Consider the following 23,546-nt stretch of genomic DNA (forward strand, 5'->3'; position numbering starts at 1 on the left):
GACAGAGTAAAGCAGTTTTAGGCTTCCAAGGGAGGCCCACTGTGGAAGGTAAGCACAGAGGGGCAAGCTAATGGATTATCGTTGTTTGCAGATTCCTCCGGTGCTGATAAGAGTTGAGTCATCTTCAGTGAAGGAGACTTTATGTCGTGCCTTTCGTCAGAAAAAGAAGAGGGGAGAGAGAGCTTTTCCTGCATTTGTTGCCTCTTAATTGCCCTCAGCTCAAAATAATTTTTAGGTCCAAGAGACATCTCTGGGGGATGTAATCTGGTTTCCTTCAACAGTAAATCCCTGTGTGTGGCTGAGTGGTTTCCATGGCCCTCTTCCTTCCAGTAAGCTCTGAGGGGCCCAAAGACCTCTTACCATACTGTGCTGTCTCTGTGCCCTTCAGTGACGGCTGACATAACACTTTCAAAAATCTCCAGGCTTTTGGCATGTCAATACATCATTCACTCTGTCGGACAAAAGCCACAACCACAAACCTTCATGAGATAAGCCCTTTGCTACCGTGGCCTCTTTGTGTTTCCTGTGGGACAAGACCCTTAAGACTCTTGGTTATCCAATTGTTCAGCAGAGAAGTTTTTCAAGACATACCGGTAGGACCTGTAAAAGGCTATGTGTGTTGAGCAATGCCTGATATTGAATCTTTTCCCAGAAGCCATTTCTTCATTTTAACATTGTTTACCATCTGGAGAGGCTTGGATGAGAAAAAACCATTTCTTTTTCAAATGCAGCGTGTTCTAACTCCTATGTATTCAGGGGGGCGGTTCTTCAGTTCATCTCCCGTTTCTTGCATTTTGTCAAAGGCAGTGAGAAGAAACCAGGTGGCCCTCCTAATACTCCACCTTGATCTCCTTAGCTAGAACAGGGGTCAGAAAAATACTGCCGATGGACAGGTTTCTCTTTTTTTTTAATAAACATTTTTATTGGAACATACCCTTACCTATATGCTAATTTTAGGCCATCACGGCAGAGGTGAGGAGTTACAGCTCAGAAGCATACAATATTTACTATTTGGCCCTTTGCAGAACAAGTTTGACAACTTCTGACCAAGATCACTTAGGCCACGTTAGCTCAGATAATAGTGTTGCCAAATTTCTGCCACCGCATAACAAGGACCCCTTACCTCCAACTTCCACTTTTTTTCCCTTTCCTTTAATCCCTCCCTGTCACCATTTTTAGGCTTTCACTAACACTCTACGTAGGGACCTTCCTTTTTCTGCCTGCCACCTGTTCCCACAGGCAAAGCCGCACATTTTCAGCTTTTGTTGGGTAGCACCCCACTTCAGTGTACTAAATATGTTCTGGCTGTCTGTGACTGCATAGCAAACTCATTCCAAAAGCTGGTAGCTTAGAAAAAAAAGAATCATTTTATTATTTCCTCTCAGCGTTATGAGAGTAGGCTGGGCTCTGCTAAGTGGTTCCCTCTTGGGACCTCATGTGTTTGCAGTACGACGTCAGTTGGAGCTAGTGTCATGTGAAGGCTATTTCACCTGAAGCCAGAATAATATCACATGGCTTCTCCCAGTGAGCTTGGCTGCCCTGCAGCATGGTGTTTGGGTTCCCACAGGAGACATCTCAGCAAGAGAATAAGAAAGAAGCGCATGTTATTTTCATGACCGACCCTCAGAAATCACATGTCATCCCTTGTTCCATACTCTCTTGTTTGAGGCAGTTACAAAGGGTCGCTCAGGTTCAGAGGAGACATAAAAGCCATTGCAGGATGGAAGGAGCGTCAACAGCACATTGGAAGCATAACATGTAGCATCACGGCAGAGGTGAGGAGTTACAGCTCAGAAGCATACAATATTTACTATTTGGCCCTTTGCAGAACAAGTTTGACAACTTCTGACCAAGATCACTTAGGCCACGTTAGCTCAGATAATAGTGTTGCCAAATTTCTGCCACCACATAACAAGGAGTTCTGTGGCGACGACTGTCTTGGGAGACACTGTGCCACATAACCTGCCATTCAGCTATGAGAAATGTCACATTTCTCTACTTTTCCAAATCAAAACAAGCGTGTCTTGGTTTGCTTTGATGTACCCCACCGATAAGAGTTGGAGGAAGGTTCAAATCTACTCGTATTCTTGCCCTCCCTTAGAGTTAAACTGGAACTCTGAGTCTTCACACACCAGAAATTTCTGGTAAAGGTCAGGGAAAGGGAGGTGACAAAAATGACTTCTGGGCTTCTGTATCACCAGATGGATGGTTGAGAGAGAGAATATTGGAAGACAAACAGGTTTGTTTTATTTCGTGTTTGTAAGTGTATGTGAGACGAGAAAGCAAAAAGATTTTGACTTTTGACATTTTGGTTTTGAGGCATTACTGAGACGTCTAACACAAGACGTCAGGCAGAACAATGGTGTAAGTGGAAAGCTCAAAAATGCAGCCTGGGCTGGAGATCTGCATCTGTAAGTTGTCTGTGTAGGTGGTATTAAAAATGTAGGAGTGGCCCTGGCTGTGGTGGCTCAGTGGCTAGAGTGCTAGCCTGCAAACAGAAAGGTTGCCAGTTTGATTCCCAGTCAGGGCACATGCCTGGGTTGTGGTCCAGGTCCCCAGTTGGGGGTGCACACTGATCTTTCTCTCCCTCTCTTTCTCCCTCCCTTCCCCTCTACCTGAAAATAAATAAATAATTTAAAGAAAAAATTCTCTTAAATGTGGTAGTGAAGGAAATTGCCAAATAGGAAACATTTGCAGATAAGAGGGGAGAAGGTCTAGGTGGCCTTGAGGATCCTCAACAATTAGTGAAGACCAGGCTTGCAGTAGCCTGCCTAGATGTGGAGAAAAAGGAGGACAGCGTACCATCACCTCAAAACAGTGTTTCTAGAAGGAGTTCTCAGCAGTGTCAAAACGGAAAAGAACAGAGAACTGAAAAATACCAATCAGCCAACAAACATGGAGGCCGTTGGTGATCTTAGTGATTTATTGTTTTTGCTGCAAGGGAAATGAGTTAAAAGGTGAGTGGGAAGTGATAAAGACAAAACATTGTACGAAACAAATTAAAGCTGAGGGGCTAATTTAGGGTGGAGTCGGGAGAACTGAGAGGTTAGTGGCCGGCATAAGGATGCCATGAAGGTGGGAAAGCAGCTGAGTTCCAGCGAAGGGCTTGTTTTCCATGCGAAGGCCCCGTCCTCTCTTGTAACAGGAGGGAAGAATGAGAGTGCCAGGGGCGCGGGCTTGAGTAGATCTGCATGTTTGCTATGGGGGATTAACTTCTATTTTCTCTGAACAAAACCAGAGTTTTGTGTTTTTTTCAAAGATTTATTTTTAGAGAGGTAAGAGAGAGAGAGAGAGAGAGAGAGAGAGAAACATCAATGTGCGGTTGCTGGGGGTCATGGCCTGCAACCCAGGCATGTACCCTGGCTGGGAATCGAACCTGCAGCACTTTGGTTTGCAGCCCGCGCTCAATCCACTGAGCTACGCCAGCCAGGGCTTAAAAGCAGAGTTTAACTGTATGTTAACTGAATGTTAGTAATAACGGTGCCTTGTAAACTACTTGTTTTATATGTGCAAGGTTGCCTTTGCTCTCCAACTGTTTCACAGACAGCTAAATGTACGTATCGTGTGCACATGTCCACATTGGGGAGAACAGAAACAATAGGTGCTTAATAAAGGCTCGACTGCTTTTGAGTCTAATGATGATGATAAATCTGATGGTGCCCTGGTGTCAAGAAAAGTATAAGCTCTAATCAGGCCCCTATGACAAGGCGCCTGAGGAGCGTGAGGAACGAGAATCACAATACTGGAATGACAGCCCAAGGAAACGAAATCCACTAGCTCGCTCCTTTTGGTCCAGAGCCCTAAGGGTTAAGATCAACGAGCGAGCGCTGGCTGTCCCGCTTTCCTAGACAAGCTCTAGCAAGCTGGCTGCGGAAGCTAGGGCAACTTCCGGTTCCTGTCTGGCAGTTTGAGAGTCTAGGACCCTGGGTTGTTTGGGTCTGAAGGAGTGGGGACTCTTTCCACCGGGACATCGTGCCCTCCTAGGGGTGCAGGGCGCCTTGTGTGTAGCCCCCAGAACAGTAAGTTCCTTCTTGGGGGGCGGGGAAGGGAGCCGAGGGCCGCGGGCAGGAAAGGAACCTGCACTGCCCAGGCTGTAACAGACGCCCCGGAGGGGGATCCCGCTGCTGGGAGGGGCGGGGGCCCAGCTTCTCCCACCGCCCCAGCCACTGCGCCTCCCTCGCCCCGCGGAGTCCCTTAATGGATCGCGTCAGCTGGTGACAGTCTGGTCTCGGGGAACTTCACCTCGCAGGGCACCCCAACCTGTGGTCGCCGCCAAGGGTTCTTAATTAGCTGAGCTTCACTCAGTGCATTCAGGCCCCATCCTGATCCCCTGGGTGGGCGCTGACAGTGAAAACTACTCTATAGAGTGACACCTTAAGGACAGCTTTTTTTTTTTTTTTAATTTTCCTGTTTGTTTGAGAGAGAGATTTGTTCACTTATTTATGTATTCATTGGTTGCTTCCCCCATGTGCCCTGGCAGAAGTGGAGCCTGCAACCTGGCCCATGGTGACGGTGGGAGGATGCTTTAACCCACTGAACAACCCAGCCAGGGCCCCAAAGACAGCCTTTCAGTAGGTGCGGACTCATCACCTTGAGTCTGCAGCCCTTTGACAGAAGCAGTGCACCCCAGGATGCCGCTACTGTCAAAATTAATGGTTTCTAAGCAGGGACGGTGCTGGCGCGGGGATCTGTTACCCCGCCTCCCGCTTCCTTTGTAAGGACTTGGATAGAAATATGTAACTCGGGAAGCAGAACACGTTACTCCATTTGAACAACTTTCTTCCCCTCCCTTAGGTGTCTTCCCCCTCTACCCCCACTCAAACACGGGATATTTATCATTGAGACTCGTTTCACCTTTTCTTAGAACAAATCCCTAATTGCTGAGGGTGTTTAGGGAGTGCCAGCTCCATTTGGTGTAAGATCTAGAGATGTAAATCTGTTCTCTAAGTATAATCTAATTAAAGGCCCTCTTTGACGATCATTTGCAGCTCGGGGTTAAGCTCAGCTCTCAGCTTCCTGGGCTAGCGTACTGAAATAGCTGAGGGTGTGAGTCACTGCCCAGAGAGACTTGGGCTGAATCCTGGTCCACCACTCTTGGGGTGTGTGGCCTTGGCAGTTTCAGAATGTCTTTTCATTATTTTATTTTATTTATTATTTTATTTTATTATTTTATTTTATTTTATTATTTATTTAATTTATTTAATTTATTTTATTTTATTTTATTGTTTTATTGTTTTATTTTATTTTTTAGGAAGGAAATTACTAATTTTATTTTTAAGTATATGTTATTGATTATACTATTACAGTTGTCCCAATTTTTTTCCCCTTTGCCCCCATGCACCCAGTACCCTCTTTCCCTCCAGCAATCTCCCCACTTAGTTCATGTCCATGGGCCATTCATATCAGTACTTGGGCTTCTCCATTTCCTATGCTATTCTAATCCTCCCCCTATCTGTTTTGTACCTACCAATTATGCTTCTTAATCCCTGTACTTTTTGCCCCATTCCCCCCTTGTGATCTCCATTTCTATGATTCTATTTCTGTTCTAGTTGTTAGCTTAGTTTTGCTTTTGTTTTTCTTTTTAGATTCAGTTGTTGATAGTTGTGAGTTTGTTGTCATTTTACCGTTCATAGTTTTGATCTTTTTCTTATGTAAGCCCCTTTAACATTTCATATAATAAGGGCTTGGTGATAATGAACTTCTTTAACTTATCTGGGGAGCATTTTATCTGCCCTTCCATTCTCAGTGATAGATTTGCTGAATAGAGTAATCTTGGTTGTATGTCCTTGCTTTTCACCACTTTGAATACTTCTTGCCAGTCCCTTCTTGCCTTCAAAGTTTCTTTTGAGAAATCAGCTGATAATCTTATGGAAATGCCTTTGTAGGTAACTCTTTTCTTTTCTCTTGCTACTTTTAAGATTCTCTCTTTATCTTTAACCTTGGCATTTTAATTATGATGTGTCTTAGAATGGACTTCTTCATATCCATCTTTTTTGGGACTTTCTGTGCTTCCTGGACTTGTATGTCTATTTCCTTCACCTAATCAGGGAAGTTTTATTATTTTTTCTAATAAGTTTTCAATTTCTTGCTTTTGCTCTTCTCCCTCTGGCATCCCTATGATTTGGATGTTGGCACATTTGGAGATGTCCCAGTCTTCTTATTCTCTCATTTTTTTTGAATTTTTTTCTTCATTCTATACTGGATGACTGTTTATTTCTTCCTTATGTTCTGAACCATTGATTTGAACCCCGACTTCCTTTCCTTCACTGTTGGTTCCCTGTGGATTTTTCTTTATTTCACTTAGTGTAGCCTTCATTTCTTCCCTTATGTGTTTGCCGTGCTTAGTGAGTTCTCTGAGCATCCTTATCCCCAGTGTTTTGAACTCTGTTGGCTAGCTCTATTTCACTTAATTCTTTTTCTGGAGTTTTGATCTGTTTTTCCATTTGGGCCATATTTTTTTGTCTCCTCAATTTCGCAGCCTCCCTCTGTTTGTTTCTGTGTATTAGGTAGAGCTACTTTGACTCAGTCTTGGTACTCCTGTTACATTGTAAGGGGCAGAGCATTAGGTATTCACAAGGGTGTGGCAACCCACTTCATCTGCTTTGTGGTGCTCTATGTGGGGGAAGGTTCAGAGAGGGAACAGTGCTGCTTGCTCTGGCCCTGTTTCCAGTCACTTCCCCCACTTCCTGACTCTGTCTGGCACCCTTCTAGCTGCTGCACTGGTGCTGAATCCCAGAGTGGATGGGTTTGTGTATGTTCTGGGGCTGTGCTGATCCTTTAAACAGATGCTCCTGAGAGACTGGCAGTTTCTTCCACCATTTCAACCTTCACTGGCTTTTACAGCCAGAATTTATGATGTTTCATTTCCTGGTGCTGGAACTCTGGGCTCTGCAGTCTGACCTGGGGCGGGGATGGTTCACTCCCCAGGTGTCCCTCCCAGTTTTTATCTACCACACGTGGATGCGGGACCATCCATTCCTCTGGCCACTGCTGCCACTGCCTCCCTGCCATCACCACCTCATTGCCTCCACACTGCATCCTCTCCGCCTGAGCTCCCCGTGTCCACCCCTCCTACCAGTCTGGATGTTTCTTCTTTAAATCCTTGCTTGTCAGACTTCCATACAGTCTGATTTTCTTGCAGTTCTGGTTGTATTTTGGTTTGAGATTTGTTGTGATCCTTCTTATGGTTGTGAGAGGAGGCATAGCATGTCTACCTATGCATGCCTCCATCTTGGCCGGAAGTTCAAAATGTCTTTTTTAACTCATCTATAAAATGCTGGTAATTGTTTAGACACCTAAGAGGGCTGTTGTGAGAATTAAATGAGAAATATTATGTGTAAATTATTCAGTTCACTTCCTGGCACAAAATAAATATTGATAGGGTCAAAATTATAGTATATCATTTTTTATTTGCCTCTGTATATCCTTTTAGACTTTCATTTTTCCCAAATTATATATTCTTTATAACTTGGCTTGGATGCCGAGTTCACATATAACTGCCTTCCAGTGATAGATCACATTTTCTAGTCCCTTCAGATAGGCCAGGGGTTGCATTTTGCTGAAAAAGATGACGTTTACGCTGAAATGGATATTGAGATTATAATAGAGAAAAGGAAGAAGTCCCTTGTCAGATTTCTTTTATATTTAGGGGTTATTGTTTATAATGATTCTAGCCCTGCTTTGTACTAATTTCTTGTTACTGGTTATAGAAATCCTAAGTTATTCTTTCTAAACTATGCAGTTTTTTTTTCCTCTTTTGCTGCTTTGTATACCTGCATATTGATTTCTTGAAGTCATATTATCGGTGTCTCCCCCCCCAACTCCTCAAAACCCCCTTTTCTTTTCAATTGAAGTGTTTTAAGATCTGAGTGGACAATTAGTATTGTATTAATTCTATTTTCTGAAGCTGGATCCTCAGACCTTAATGTGAAAATTTAATTTTTTAAATTATTTTCTTGGAAAAAGTAAATCGAGTTAATCCTTTATTTTAAACACGTGCATCTGAGAAAAGATTTTTCTAAAAGGGCTCCTAAAGACCATTTTATTTCCAGTATTATTAACAAAACATTCTGTACTTAAATTGTTACGTTGCAATGGTTGGGAAGGGAAGAGGAAGACTAAATAGTAGCAAATACCTCCAAACATGACCTGTTTCCTTCTACAGGATTTCTGCTTCCTAACCTGGCTGTGATCATTGCGATGGAGCAAGAGCAGAAACCGCTGGTCTCAGACTTGAATGGCTTCATGGAGAGGGGGAGTTTGAAAAACTCTTTTACAGGTGAGAGATCAAGAAGATGATCTGATTACTTTGGAAATCCATTATAAGATGCGCTATAAAGTATGTAGAAAGAACAAGGCATTAGAATGAGACCAGCTTTTAATTTCTTGTTCTGTAACTCAAATTGTGTTAAGTCTTACAGTCTTAGCTTTCTCTTTAAGAAAACGAAATAAGTGATAACATCTGTCTCACATGTATTTTTAGGACTAGTGAGACACTATATGTTCTTAATAAGTATAGGAATACTTCAGAGATATTGTAGGTTCAGTATCAGATCACAATAAAGCAAGTATCTCAATAAAGTGGGTCATAATCGTTTTTGCTGGTGCAGGTGCTTGCTGTCACTTTGTAAAAAATGCACCATCTGTGAAGCTAAATTCAATAAAGTGGGGTATGCCTGTAGTGGCTATTGTTGTTGTTTCTATATCTGCTCAGGCATGGTCTAGTTTTCACCTCAGGTGGTGTGCTATTCAGTTTGTCCCCTGCTCCAGTCCCCTCCCCCACTTTTTTAAGTCTTCTAGAATGAAGCTAGTGAATTTATTTTAAATAAATATCTCCCTTGGCAATTGCTGACAACTGTTCAAATACTTTATAGTGTTGTTACTAAATACAAAAAATTCACTTGCTTCTGATGTTAAAGAAGTAAAACTAGCTTTAAAAACATTTTAATATAAAATAATTTACAAGGTTTACTTGGTTATTTCCTCCCTTCCACTGCAATTCAGAATTCCCCTGGCAGAGATTAGGGACTATGTTTAGAATATTTGTTTATTTTTGCAGGAGATGAAAGTAAGAATAATTTAGAAACTGTTCAACACAACAACCTTAAGGCAGATAAAGAGAGAGGCTCAGAATGCTCTAAAAAAGACGGCCCACAAAACTTTAAGCAGGAGGATATGAAAGAAATACCATTGACACTGTCCCAAGGAGATAAGACTTGGTGTGATAGTTTCTATGAGAGTGACTGCAAGTCAGAGAATCGGGAAAATTCTACAGGAAAAGAGGAAGAAAAACCCAGTGACCCAGGAGAGCATGCCAATGCGTCTGACCAGCAGAATTCCTCCTTCAAAGACAAACGTCATAAATGCTTTGAATGTTGGAAAAGCTTCAATAATAGTTCTCATTTGCGTGCTCACCAGAGGACCCACTCAGGAGAAAAACCTTATAAATGCTTTGAGTGTGGGAAATGCTTCAGTAACAGCTCTCACCTGATCCAGCATCTGAGAACACACACAGGAGAGAAGCCCTACCAGTGCGGGGAATGTGGGAAAAACTTCAGTAATACCTCCCATCTTGTTATCCACGAGAGGACTCACACGGGAGAGAAGCCCTATAAGTGTCCCGAATGCGAGAAGAGTTTCAGCAGCAGCTCTCACCTTATTCAGCATTACAGGATACACACTGGGGAAAAACCGTATGAGTGTCCTGTTTGTGGGAAATGCTTCAGCCACAGTTACGTCCTAATAGAACATCAGAGGACTCACACTGGGGAAAAACCTTACAAGTGCTCAGATTGTGGGAAGGGTTTTAGTCAGAGTTCCAGTGTGATTCGCCACCAGCGGACACACACAGGTGAGAAACCCTACAGATGTAGCGAATGTGGCAAAAGCTTTGGTTGTAATTCTACTCTAATAAAGCATCAGAGAGTACACACAGAAGTCTGTTCAGAAAGTATCCAGCCATGTAATAGAGACATTTATTGAAGAAGATACAAGAAACTTTGTACATAGGACAGTGATGCCTCAGTTCCCTGCAAAGTAGGTATCTTGGGACCTCACACAGTTCTCCCAACCACCATTAGCTGCCCCATCATATTTTCCTGAATATCGACATTATCAAATTTCTTTCCTTTCTAAGGTGGTTTTAGTTTTGGGAAAAGCCAGAAGTCGCAGGGCACTAAATCTGGGCTATAGGGGGGCTGAGTCACCTGGGTGATTTGATGTGTTGCCAAAAACTCTGCATAAGACGTGATACATGAGCAGGCGTGGTGTTGTGATGAAGATGCCAATCACCAGTTGCCCATAGCTGTGGCCTTCTGAATCATCTGATTAGTTTCTGCAGAGGAATGTTCAAGCTTAATGCAAAATTTGATACAGATTCATTGCTTTACTTGCTCAGTCTATTGAATGTGACAGCCACACAATACACATGCTCACTCAAGTGTCTACCGAACCTGCTGACTAGTACAGTGAAGTTGTCATTGTTCACACATGCGCATTCCAGTCCACTCTCCTTGGCTGTCAGGTTACATGGATGTTGCACAAACTATTGTGATATTAACACTGGCTGGACATCTTCTGGACAGACCTCGTTTAATGTGGGAAGAGTTTCGGCCATTGCATTAGACATCAGAGGACATGTACAGGAGAGAAATCTTGCACTGGTTCTGAGTGCTGGAGAGCCTGTGGTCAGAGTTCCACCCTGGCGATTCACCAGAGGACTCACACAGTAGAGAGACCTTGTAAATGTCCTGATTGTGGTGAGTGCTTCAGTCAGAGCTTGAACCTCATCAGGCGCTGGAAGACCCACATAGCAGAAAAACCTTACCAAACGGACTGACTGTGAGAAACGCTCAGCACAAGTGCCTACCTGTCAGTCTCGGAAAATTCACAGAAGTTGAAGATTTTCCTCATGAGTGGACTTTGAAAAACTGTTTGGGGTAACTTGCCCTCGTCTGTTCATTTGCAGTCCCAAATTCATCTTCCTCTTAAGTTCCAGAACCCGTTTTTTTCATTTTTCTTTTGTTTTTCTTTTGGGACCATTACAATTAGGGTATTCTCTGATCATTATGCTACAGAGTATTTTTGGCTTGTTTGCCAAAGCATCTAGAAAAAGCCAACTTCTCAGTTTAAGGCTGGGAAGACCCGGATCACCAGATCAGGGAATCTGTTGTGAGAGATCCTGTCGAGAATGGACAAAAAGAAATTTGTTTTGATCTAAGGAGAGATAGGAAGAGCTTCCAAGGAAAATCTGAAGCATACCCTTAGAGCAGTGACACCTGAGAGCTGGGAGCTGAGATTGCTGTTGAATTGCCTTATTTTCTCTTCCCTGATTGGGTGGCAATAAATCATTACTGGTCTCAGGGATTTACCCAGAGAAAAATTTTTTTGAACAAATAACCTGATTTCCTGGCTGTTTTGCTGGGTCTTAAGGAAGAAAAGATTCCTTTTTTTTTAAATGCATGTTTGATCACTGAACGTGAACTTTTGTAGCTTTAGAACTGCACTAATACAGTCGCTAGCCACATTTGACTATGAAAATTTATATAATTAACATTAAAGGAAGTTTAAAATCCAGTTCCTTAGTTGTACTAGCCATTTGGATCATCTTTGAAGTTAGCCTCAGAGACCTGGGTGTCTTTTGAGCGGCCAGAGGGGAAATAAAGGCAGGGGCCTCGCCATTACAATCTAACAAAGAACTTAATACAGAAGGCTGGAAGCAAAAGGAAGACATGTCTCACCAGTTCACTCAGCAGTCCTGAGCCTGGTCCAGTAAGCTTGACAGGGTTACCGAACATCACAAGCGAAAACAGCACAGGAGGAGGGGAGTCCTTGAGACTGTGCTGGGAAAGGGGGCCTCGGTAACAATTTCACTAAGACAAAGAGGCTTTACTAACTGAGAAAAAAAGCCTTTGTAGCTGTACGTTATTCCCAAGATTTAGAGGGGGGGAAAGGAGGGAGAACCTAAAAGCTGACTAAGGTCAATAACCCCTGAACCCGAATAGTCGGCCTACTTAGATTAGCTAAGTACCCACTTGTAGCCTCGGCTCAAGTGTATAGAACAAACTCACTAACTCACTAACAAACTTACAACTTTGCTTTCCTGTGTATGTGGGGCATTTAGACTTAGCTGGGTGCCTGCTTGCAGCTTTGTGCTCACGTATGTTTCATAAATAAACTTGATATTTCATTTCCATTATATGTGTTTGTCTCTCGATTGAATTATTCTTTTACAAGCAAGACAAGAACCAAGGTAAGTGGTGGAGGGTGGGCGGGGGACCCCCTGACTTGGGTCTCTCTCTGGAACATACTTCGTTCGGTGCTGTGGTCTCAGATCATGACCTTTGACTCGAGCTGCAGACCACGGTGAGTAACCCTCTCACCAGCGATGTGTTATTGCCAGTTTCACCTTCAGGGTTAAAGGAGATGCAGCGGACACTATAGAGGAGGGGTATTCAGGTAGCGTTCTGTGTTCAGAGGCAGAAGCAAGGATGAGACCTGAGATGAGGTTCGCCTGTGCTCCCAAGACTGAAGAAGTACATCCTCCCTCTGGTCCGAGTTCTCAGGCATCCCTGCATGAGTAGGGGCCTCGTGGAGGTGTCTGGGGTTAATACTAAGATGTGCAGGGACCTCATCACTGTAAGGGGACATGCAAAATAAGGGTTGGTCACCCAGCACTCTGAGCTCCCCCCTCCCCAGCTGGTTTAGACTGCCAGGGGAGATACCAAGACACATGGAAGATCTCGGGATGACCAAAGGTGTAATGGCCTTTGGGAGCCCCTTTCATAAACTTTGACCCACTACTCAGAATCCCCTAGTCTTTTCTGCCTGTAAACCATGGCCTGGGAACAGTAAGTTTGAATCATTACCGTGTCGTAACCCTGCTGCATCTCTCCTATGGGTAGTGCATTTGCCAGGTGAATGTCTTGCTCTCTCTTCCTCTCGAGAAATAGTCATAAACCTTCTCGGGCATAAACCTTTTGTTTCCTCTAAATCCAAGTGTCCCACAGAGACTTGCTGCCAGGGGAGTGGAGGGGCTTACCCCCTGTTTGTGTCTCCAGCAGCCCCCACCCCCAACACCTGGCCCAGCCTTTCCACTGACTTCCAGGTGAATGAAGGCAGCTGGGGCTTGGCTCACTCCTTTCCTATCCATACATTTTCTAAGGAGCCAAAGCAGCCTGCCTGGGCTCTCTCCTGTTGCTAACCCCAAGTCTTTCCTTTGTTTCACTGTCTCCAGAAGCAGTAACTCCCCCTTCCCTCAATGCGCAAAGGAGGAAAAAACTGGTACTTTTAAAACTGAAATGGCTGAAGATCTCTCAGTACCCCCATCCCACTCCTCCAGCCTCCTTGCAGTTGTCAAGGTTACGAGCTAACAAAACAGCTCACTTTTGAGCACTATATCTGCCAGTGGGGAAAAAAACTTTTATTTCTGAACGAATTAAAAAGAAAACTAAAAGGGACTGCATATTATAGAAAGTCTGTACTAATTGAAGAAGGTTTGTAAAAAATCTTGAGAGGAAATTACATGAAGCTAATTATATAAGCTAATACAAAATTTGGTTGGTTCTTGTTACTATGTAAGTGGGGGGAAGTTTTTCCTATATCTGTCTATAAAGCAAAGTATTTAATTATATATCATGGTGTGTTAGTCAAATGCTTGATGAACTTTCAAAAAAATTCATGTCTCTTAATCCTGAGAACTGAAGATTTGTCAGCTTATATTGGTATTTCATGCCTTTTATTATCACCTTAAATAAATAGTCAAACACCATTTCATAATCTATTCCTTAGGTCAAATATGTTTGGCAAGCTTTCCAGGGTTTAAATTCTAAGTCTTTTCTTAACCTAGAGATGGTTTTGGGGTATTTCAAAGCACCCTTGAAATATCTCAAGGATTTATTCTTTCTTCCTACAAAAGAGAAATTTTAGACTAACCAGGCTTGTTTAATATACTTAAAATACACGGAAAGCTTTGTCAAAGGAATGATATAAAAATCTCCAAAGTCTGCAAATTTCTAATATATGTTCATTTATAATTCTAACAGTTATTGTATAATGTTGTGTCCTGCAGAAGGGACTGTGTGAGTTGCAGAAGGACTGCCTGTGTCACAGAGGCTCAGTGCACCTCGCAGAGGGTTCATGTGAGTCACAGACAGCCTGCAAGCTGAAAAAGGATTGTGTGGGGGGAGGAGTAAAAAAGTAATTGAGGTAGTGAAACGGGGACAGAAAGGAAAAAGGAAAGACATACAGGAAGAAAGGGCATCGGAGCAGGGAACTGAAGGAGAGAAATTGGAATGAGGGTAACTAGAAGTAAGAAAGAAAAGGAAAGGTACATGGATAAATAGCAAATGACAAGTGAAAGAGCCAAGAGCTCCCTTCACTTTCCCAAAGCCAATCATTATTTCTCAGTAGAAACCCCAGGTAAAATGGACAGGTGGGGATGAAGAAATTAATTTCTCAGCCTGATAACACTTTCATTTATAATTTTTAGTGGTATTTCAAAACCTTGTTACAAAAAGCAAAATCCTTTGTCAATTGTAATCACTGAATTATGACCTAATTTAGAGTAACTTACAGATTGTTCTCTCCCATTGCTGTAGATAAAGAGCAACACAAAGGGAATCTGCTAGGGCTGATGCTAAGAAAATTAGCTGGTCATTGTACTCAGCAGCACACACCAACCAGGTGTTAACACAATCCCAGATCAGGACCCTAACTAGATCTATTGAACTAGGACCAATGAAGGACAAGAGGGGAAGGGAAGAATACAAAAAAACGTGGTGGTATTCCCATCCGGGTCTTGGCTGACAGTGGAGACCTAGGAATAGTTAATGGCCTTTTGTCAGCCTGCCTTGAGGCCTACTTTCATGCAAATTAGAAGGTACTTTCTTTCCCATTTTGGGGAGAAGTCATAGCAGCCCCATTTAGGGTCTACAGGAGGAACTGCTGACTCTCCAGTGGGATATTTGCCATCAGATAGGTGTGAGTTGTTAGCAAAGTTTTCTGGCTGCCTTCATTACTTTTCCTCTCCAAGATCTGATAAGGTCTGCCCTAAGACAACCATAATGTCCTTCCAGCTTAACTCACAAGCTAAGGTAAGGTGTTGGAGTGCACCTATGTACTTATCCGTGTTGTCCCTTTCAGGGACAATTAACTAAGGCTTTACAAAAGTACACAAACATAAACCCCAAGTCTGCCAAGGGCTGAACACTTCCAGGAATACATCTGCCCAATGAGCAACTCATAGAAATAGCCATCAGTGTTTTTGACAATCAAGACAGGGCAAAGGAAGAGCAAGAGCTACCACCCAACAGAAACAGGGTCTTACTTGTCGGTCTCACCTTTAAGCCCCGTACCCTCTCAGGGTACCCAGCCTCCAGAAATCCAGAGAACGGGAGAGGAGCCTCACCACCGCCCATCCCTGCTGGACGGTCTTGCTCCTGTCTCACAGGGCAGCCTTACCACTGTTCATCCCTTGTGTTTTTTCCCTTCTCTGATTCCCACTGGTACCCCTAGAGAGGCAAAGCCAGATAACAGCTATGTTGAGGAACTCCTCCCATTGGCCGAAGGAAGATAGGGACAAACACTCTGGAAGGACCCATTCATAACAGAGATGTCCGTCCTGGATACTCAGGGTCTCGGATCCTAGGAACGCCGAGCCCCTCAGGCTATGACCAGAACACATTAAGCTCTCTAGCCTCTTGTGTGTCTTCCTTCCAGACATTTCTACAGCTGTCCATAATGGAGACATCCATCTTGGATAAAGCAGAGTCTCGGGTTCTGGAATACCCAGACTCTCAGGTTATGACCCCAGATGTAGGCTGTCTAGTCTCCTAGTGTTTCTTCCTTCCAGATGGGAAATCAGGAGTCTGTCCCAGGTGGAACCCCACTAAGCTATATCCTTTCCAACTGGTCACAGCTTGACCTCCAAACTCTAAAGAAGGAAAGACTAATATTTTTTTACTGCACTGCTTGGCCTTAATATCAGCTGATGGGGAATCCTAGCCAATATACGGAAGCTTAAATCACAATACCATATTCCAACTTAATGACTTTTGCAAACGCTTAGGCAGGTGGGCAGAAATCCCATCGTACAGGCATTCTATTTAAGGGGCAGGGGGGACCTGTGCTCCAAATACAAACAAACTCTTACCATAGTACCATCTGGTGGCCATTCCATAGGCACCTCCCCTTCACCCTCGCCCTAGGAAAAAACCCTCTAAGGGAAGTGCCCTTGGCATCTTCACCGCTGCTTCCATACCCTGGACAACCAACTCAACTAGCAACCCTCATGCCTTCTGGTCCCGGGCCCTCCTACCATTAATCAAGGCTGCAGGAGAACATGGCCTTCAGCTGGTATGTAAGCCCTTCTCTCTTGCAGAGCTTAAACAAATTAAGGCAGGCTTGGGAAGTACTCTGGCAACACAGGTAAGTAAGGTACATAGGGGAACTCCAATACCTTACCTTAGCTTGTGAGTTAAGCTGGAAGGACACTATGGTTGTCTTAGGGCAGACCTTATCAGATCTTGGAGAGGAAAAGTAATGAAGGCAGCCAGAAAACTTTGCTAACAACTCACACCTATCTGATGGCAAATATCCCACTGGAGAGTTAGCAGTTCCTCCTGTAGACCCTAAATGGGGCTGCCATGACTTCTCCCCAAAATGGGAAAGAAAGTACTTTCTAATTTGCATTAAAGTAGGCCTCAAGGCAGGCTGACAAAAGGCCATGAACTACTCCTAGGTCTCCACTGTCAGCCAAGGCCCGGATGGGAATCCCATCACGTTTTTAGAAAGGCTAAGATAGGCACTTATCAAACACACCAACCTAAATCTGGAATCATGAAGATCAGGTCATACTGAAAATTTTCTAGCACAATCTGCCTTTGATAGTAAGAGAAAACCCCAGAAGCTTATTCAGGCACCTGGAGTCTCCTTAAAGGAAATGTTAACCACAGCCAATAGTCTTCTACAGCCAGCATCAGGAGAGCAGCCGGGGCTCCAGAGAAGGGAAAGGGAAGAGGGTTACGCAGGCCCAAATTATAGCTGCCTTTGTGGGATGGCCACATCCCAATAGCCCTTCTGGGTCTACTACCATGGATGCAAAGTGTTTACTGTGTTAAAAGACAGGGCACTGGGCCAAGGAATGTCCAAACTGACAAGCTACCTCCGACTCCAAGCCGCAAGTGCAAGAAGGCGGCACTCTTGTCTCTGGGACAGCAGAGCTCCCAGGGCCTGAGGCCATGGCTGCCTTACAAATGTTAACTCAGGGCTGAAGCTGCCCGTCCCAGGCAGCCCCACCTCAGCAGGTCACCTTTCTGACCTGAAGTCTAGGGTACGCATGGATGTGGCAGGTGGGGCGGTAACTTTCTATTGGATACTGGGGCCACCTATTCTGTCCTTGCTTCCTTCTTTGGACCCTCTCCTCCCAGTCCTGCACCATCCTAGGAGTAGCAGGAAAGCCTACAACCAGGACTTTCTCCTTACTTTTAAACAGACAAATTCACAGGGACATAAGTAACCACGAAGCTGAGCTGCCCTCCCACAGGAATTTAGGGACAGCCCTCATTTATTTAGGCAAGCATTAGCAGAAGACTTAAGGGATCTGTGACCAGCGTGGGGCAGCCCAGTAATCCAAGATGTAAATACCCTATGCATCTATCCCCCCACAGAGGAATGGGCGGTAAACATATACTACAAACCCTGAATTGCCTTCCACCATCAATCTAGGACAGGTGCAAAAAGCATTATAGAAGCATAGAAATGAACTTAAGGCTGTTACCAAAAGGGACCCATTGGGAAGAGAGCCCAGATACCGTTACCGAATCAAGCCCCTCCTCTTGGGTCTTTCTGTCACTGGGGGTTCTTTGCCCGCCACTGTGTTGGGAACTGTGGCTCTCAATGCCCGAGTTTGGTAAAAATGAAAGGAACTATTTATTCAAAAGTTATACAGGTTTAAGAGTAATGACGGAATATCGCTGTTAAAATCCCAAAGTCTGTTTAGAACACACACACACACACACACACACACACACACACACACACACAGTCCTGCCTCCACTTACCCAGCCAGGTCAGTCAGGGGTACCGCATCTCAGGAAAAGAATTAGAAGTCCGTAGCTCGGCTAGACTCCTGGTTCCCCCCAATAATCTGTGTTTGGCTGGGCAGGTCTCCCGCCGTCCCCAGCACCATCAGCTGTGTTGCTGCAACCTCCAATCTTAATCCAAAACCACATGGCACCTCCTCATGGCTCACCAGCAAGAGTCCTTTCACCCTTTTGCTTCCCGCATGGTCTTCACATTGTCCTCCATCACTGTCTCCTGTCCCACATGGCAACCTGCCTTTAGTTTAAATCTCAGCCTGGAATCTTCTCTGTAACCCCATTTCCGACTCCTCCCACAATTGGCTACAGCTGCTAGCACTCCTGTATTTTCTGCCTTTCTGGGCTTCCATAGTTAGTCCAGCAGGTGTGGCCCTGTGGTGTGGAATGAACCATCTCCAAACTCTTGCACAGGTGCTGAAACCAGGGGGCGCTGCCTCCTAGCTGCATCACAGGCCAAAGTCACACCCGTCTCCCTAGCTAGCCTGCTGTTCTTGATATGCAAAACAACTCTGGAAGGCCCTGCTCCAAGTCTTCCATCTCCCAGCTAGACGGTGGGTGGGGGGTGGGGGTGGGGGTGGGGGGAGGTGGCTTACAAGGCTCCCAACACAAGTTAAGCCAAGGGACATAGTCTATTTAAAAGTTTAAGAGGACAGTTCCCAGTGCTCAACTACAACCCTTGTGGGAAGGACCCCTCCCTGTTCATACATCTTCCCCAATAGCCATCAAGGTCCCTGACATCACCAGCTGGGTACATCCCTCTCAAGCCAGACCACAGGAGGAGCCAACTCCTTCAGGACTGCCAAAACAGCAGGACAATACCACTTACTCCTGCGAGCCAGTAGAGGATCTCAGATCACTCTTCCAGAAACAAAAACGTGTTTACTTATCTCCAGATAAGTAAAATATGAACTAAAACCTTAGTATCATCATCTCCATCACATTCCTGTTCTATTGAACTTCAAAGATCCCAGGTCCCCGCTCCATTAACCAATAATGTTTATTTTCCTTATTTCCATAACCCTCCTGTGTTCAGGACCCCTACAGGGAGAGTGGGAGGCGAACATGCTAGTAAAGTTCCCCAATGTTATTACTACCAGTAACGGACTCCCCGATGACCGAATCCGCCATGAATGGTGAGTGCTATAGCACTGCTCCCACCTCAGTTCCAGCCCACCGCCCTTAGCGTTCTAACCGCCTGAGCTACCCGACTCGCTTTTGTACTTTTCAGATCAAGTTTGTGTGGGTGTCACAGAATGCCCAGGGAAGTATTTTAACACATAATTCTTTTACTAGCAGATAAAACATAATATTTGGGTTGAAAAATGGTAACCGTAATTTAACCTTTCAATGAAGCTACATTTTCACAAGGTTGCAGCCAGCCCTCTACTTTCTTGGAGTGTGTAAATAAAACCCCGTGTTTTCACCTCTTAGCTAGCCTTTTACAGCTTTGAGAAGTCTATTCTGGGGGAGAAAGGACTGCTGGGCACCAGCTGTGAACATCCCCAGGTGTCTGCAGTGAAGCTACAAATTCCCGTTTGAAGAGAGATCACAGGAGACAAGGGGAGGAAGTTCCCCCCTTGCTTGTGCTCCCCCTTCGCAGGAGAAGCAGCACTTTGCACTCACCTCCCCCGATCTCTTTGTTCTGCTTTCCCTCCACATCTTTATAAAAATCTCCACATGCACTGAAATTCTGAGATGGGCTTTAGCAAGACAAGAAAAGTCCCCCATCTCCCAAATTGCCAGCAATTGGACTAAATTTCTTTCCTCCACCTTAGCACCTGTCTCTCGGGTTTGGCTTTTGCAGCCACAGGCACCCTGGACCTGAGTACAGGTCATTTTCCCAGTTTCAGTATGCTGCCTGGTGCCATACTTCTTTATACTCAGCAAAGTGCCTGGCACACGATGGCAAGGAACTTTAGATTTTGTGGAGATATATGTCTCTCCCAGCAGAGGGTGACTGACTTTTGACTTGTCCAAAGTCATGGAGCTGGTTAGTGGCAGCCAGAATTTAGATCTCCTGATTTTAGTCACCTGTTTTCCTACTACACCGTCATTCATCATTCATTCATTCAGTCATTCATTCAGTACATTGTCATGGAGGATAAATTAAGTGCAAAGCATTTTGGTAGGTACTACGGGTGATTCTGATTTATCATATGCAGATCCCTCCCATGTGGAATGATAAGACCTAACTACAAGTGTACAGTCAGAGTGGGAACAATAAGGTGTGAATAAACTTAGGTGACTTGGTGAGGGTCCGTGGAGACTTGGTGGAAAAGGTGAAAATTCAGCCGTATTCCAAATGGCAGAAAGGATTTGTACATACTCATACGGTGTACAGTAGGCAGTCCAGGGTTGAATGATGGGTGAGTGAAGGCGCTTACCTGGGCCTCACTGAATTCTAGAAACATTTCATCATTTCATAACAAGGGCCATATCTCACACTGACTCTTGCACACTGTTGTTGTTCTTGTTGGAACACTCATCTTGAACAGAGTTCATGTTTAACTTCCTGTGGAGGCCAGTGAGGGGCTGCCTCCTGCTTCCATGGTTCCTCGTTCACTCTCTCAGGGCACTTATGACACACCTCTCTTTGTTTTACTTCTTTATCTCTGTTGTGTATTGGTTTGTTATAATCTCAAATGAACTCATTTATGACTTAAGTTGCTTTGACCCAAAGGTGAATTTTGTTTAAATTAAGGAATTTGTGCCAGAATGTCATGACACCGGTTGACTGGTACTGCCGGGGCCTTACCTATAAGAACATGTGGTGGGTACCCTGGCTGGTGTGGCCCAGTGGATTGAGTGCTGGCCTGTGAGCCAGGGAGTCACCAGTTCGATTCCCAGTTTAGGACACATGCTTGGGTTGTGGACTGAGTCCCCAGTAGGGGGGGTGCATGTGAGAGGCGACCGACCACATATTGGTGTTTTTCTCCCTCTTCTCCCTCTCTTCCCTTCTCTAAAAGTAAAAAAAAAAAAAAATAGAATCTTAAAAAAAAAGAGCATGTGGAGGAGAAACAATCATGTGATACTGCATATGGGTGTGTGGCTATTTTAAAAACAATATAAATTTATTAACTTACAATTCTAGAGCCTTAGAACTCCAAAGTGGGCCTCATCGGGATAAAATCAAGGTGTCTGGAGACTCTGGAGACTCTGAGGGAGCTTTTCCAACTTGTAGAGGCCTCTTACATTCCTCGCCTCCTGGCCCTCGTCCTGCAACATCAAAGACAGCGTTGTCAGGCTGAATTCATCTCCCTGGCTCTCACTCTTCTGACTCCTTCTTTCACTTGTAAGGACCCTTAAGATTACGCTGGGCCACTCAGATACTCCAAATGTGATAGATAGTTAAACCTCAAATACCAAGAATTTATGAAGACTTACTGAGAGTGTTTGGTCTGGGCAAAGCTACTCTTTGCTGATCTAACTAAGTAGCTCTCCAAAGATCTTGAGACACTTGCTCCAGGATGTGGTCGGGCTACCCTTGGTTGGCAGTGGCAGTGGGGTTACACCGTGCAGCAGTGTCAGGAAGAGAAGGGACATCTGTTCTTGTTTTTGTGAGCCTATTCCTTGAAGGCGATGGGGGAAAACCGTGTACAGGTCCCTAGAATAATAACATTAGGAGCAGCCTAGGTTGCCTTCCAACGCCGGTGCCATACCCTGCTAGCTATTTTCCAAAGCACCGAGAGGGACCTAAGCTGGCAGCTCATACCCAGCTTTTAGTTGGAAGAACTGATTCTGTGGAGAACAAACATGTAGAAAGCTATACTTCACTAAATTTGTACTTTTATCTCCCCGTTGCCTGGAATAACAGTGTAATTAATCTATCACTGGTTTGTAATGTTATTTACAACTAAGAGACATCCTACATGCTATTGGCTTGTGAAATTTTGGCTTGTGGGAAATTTTATAATCCCCATAGCGAACCTGTGTTAAATAAATGTCTGGAAAAGATAATCTGAGTCTCTGAACACAATTTGCCCAAGATGAAATTACCCCATGCCCTCCTCCCCACATTTTTGAGAGAATAGGGACTAAGTGCATCAGTGTATCCTCAGCCTGAACCCAGTGACAAGTCTTAGCTGATAGTTTTGGGCGAGAGGAACGCCTGGCATATCCTCACGTACTTGTTCTTCCACATTCTGGTCAAAATCACATCCTCCAGCCCCTCCTACCGCCTACACACACTAGGCACAGGACAGAAAGGTTGTTATCTGAATTGTCTCTATAATCCCTCAGCTGGCAGGTAGTTAGCACTCAACAAATGCTTGTGGAATGAATGGAAACATTCAGACTTTGAGCGGGAGATCCCCGGGGAACTTCCTCAGAATGGACTCCTCTTTTTCCAAATAAGACCCCTGCGGCTGGGGCTTGTGGAGAACAGGACCAATGAAATGGCATTGGTCCAGTCAAAATAGTATAAAGTATATAAAACAAAATGGAGTCACTCATGTCAACCAAAGTGGCTGTCAATCAGCCATGACACTTCAAGAGGGAAACTGCCTAAGTCAGAGCAGGCACATCTGGCAAGGAGACACACTTAAGATTATCTGCACATGTGGCAGGAACAGCCATGCCTGCAGAGCAGGACCACCCATAGGTTCCTGGGGAAATTCCCCACTTGCCGTCAGGGGTGCCAAGACATTTATCCAAAAAGACCCAGAAGGGTGGAGTACACCATTCTCAAGGTATAACTCAGGCAGGCTCCAGACCACTGCTGAGACAGCTGAGCTTCACACACCAGAGTACTGCTCCACGCCACGCTGATCTCCCTTGGCATCGGCTCCCGGAGGCTCTGCCCTGCCGGACTGAGGGCTTCGCCTGCCCTGCGTGCGGCCCACTTGGCTCTGGAGAGGCTTCCTTGCAAGCCGCCGCTGACAACTCCCTTGACCACGGTGCCTGTCCCCCAGACCCGCAGGCTGAGACCAGGGCTCCGGTTCGTTTTCCCCCCCTTAATTGCTGTGTGTATGTTGTATTTCTCGTACATTGTTAGAGAGTAGGATATGAATGCATGCTGATGTTCTACCTTGAGTAACTAACCCGCAGTCAAGAAAAGACGAGTGAATAGCATAGTTACTGTGTGCTGCTGATCTTAATCTATTCCTTGGTGCTGGGCTGCCCTGCTGGCAGTTAGCAGAGAGCTGCCCCACCGATTTACACGAGACTGTATCACGAACCTACCCTCACGACAGGGCTAACCTGAGTAAACTGACCTGGCACCCAGGGCAAGGCCCCTCTCTCTCCGGAGGCGTCAGTGCCTCCCCAGCCACCCACCAAGCAGCCCGCCGGTCCCCACGCCCCCACCCCACACCACGCAACATCGCCCTAGCGCCTCTCCGGACGTCACGGCGAGGGCCGCGCCCGCCGCGATTGGCCAAACGCGCCATAGCGCCACCTCGGCCTACCGCATGTCTGCACCCTCATTGGTCGCTGGTAAAGGTGGGCGGG

At 45.0% G+C, this 23,546-nt stretch overlaps 1 protein-coding gene and 1 long non-coding RNA gene across 2 annotated transcripts; one reads left to right on the plus strand and one right to left on the minus strand.

Moving 5' to 3' along the window:
* Window positions 1–3,888: 3,888 nt before the first annotated feature.
* ZNF572 (zinc finger protein 572) lies at window positions 3,889–10,061 on the plus strand. Its single transcript, XM_045861291.1, has 3 exons — window positions 3,889–4,019; window positions 8,165–8,278; window positions 9,059–10,061. Exons 2-3 carry the CDS (start codon window positions 8,200–8,202, stop codon window positions 9,979–9,981), a joined length of 1,002 nt encoding a protein of 333 aa, XP_045717247.1. The 5' UTR covers window positions 3,889–4,019; window positions 8,165–8,199; the 3' UTR covers window positions 9,982–10,061.
* Window positions 10,062–10,281: 220 nt separating this feature from the next.
* On the minus strand, window positions 10,282–23,428 carry LOC123833170. Its single transcript, XR_006788177.1, has 3 exons — window positions 23,312–23,428; window positions 21,182–21,314; window positions 10,282–10,333 (listed from the first exon to the last, which is right to left on the minus strand). It is a non-coding gene; the product is annotated as an uncharacterized LOC123833170 (long non-coding RNA).
* Window positions 23,429–23,546: the final 118 nt, after the last annotated feature.

This window comes from Phyllostomus hastatus, unplaced genomic scaffold (genome assembly GCF_019186645.2).
Source record: "Phyllostomus hastatus isolate PE091 unplaced genomic scaffold, TTU_PhHast_1.1 phas_scaffold_21, whole genome shotgun sequence".
Lineage (NCBI taxonomy): Eukaryota > Metazoa > Chordata > Mammalia > Chiroptera > Phyllostomidae > Phyllostomus > Phyllostomus hastatus.

What these genes read in the sequence shown, in the direction of transcription:
- ZNF572 (XM_045861291.1), top strand. Translation starts at nt 8,200, where the DNA reads ATGGAGCAAGAGCAGAAACCGCTGGTCTCAGACTTGAATGGCTTCATG. An exon ending in TTTGAAAAACTCTTTTACAG is followed by an intron (nt 8,279 to 9,058) that starts GTGAGAGATCAA and finishes TTATTTTTGCAG; the next exon opens with GAGATGAAAGTAAGAATAAT.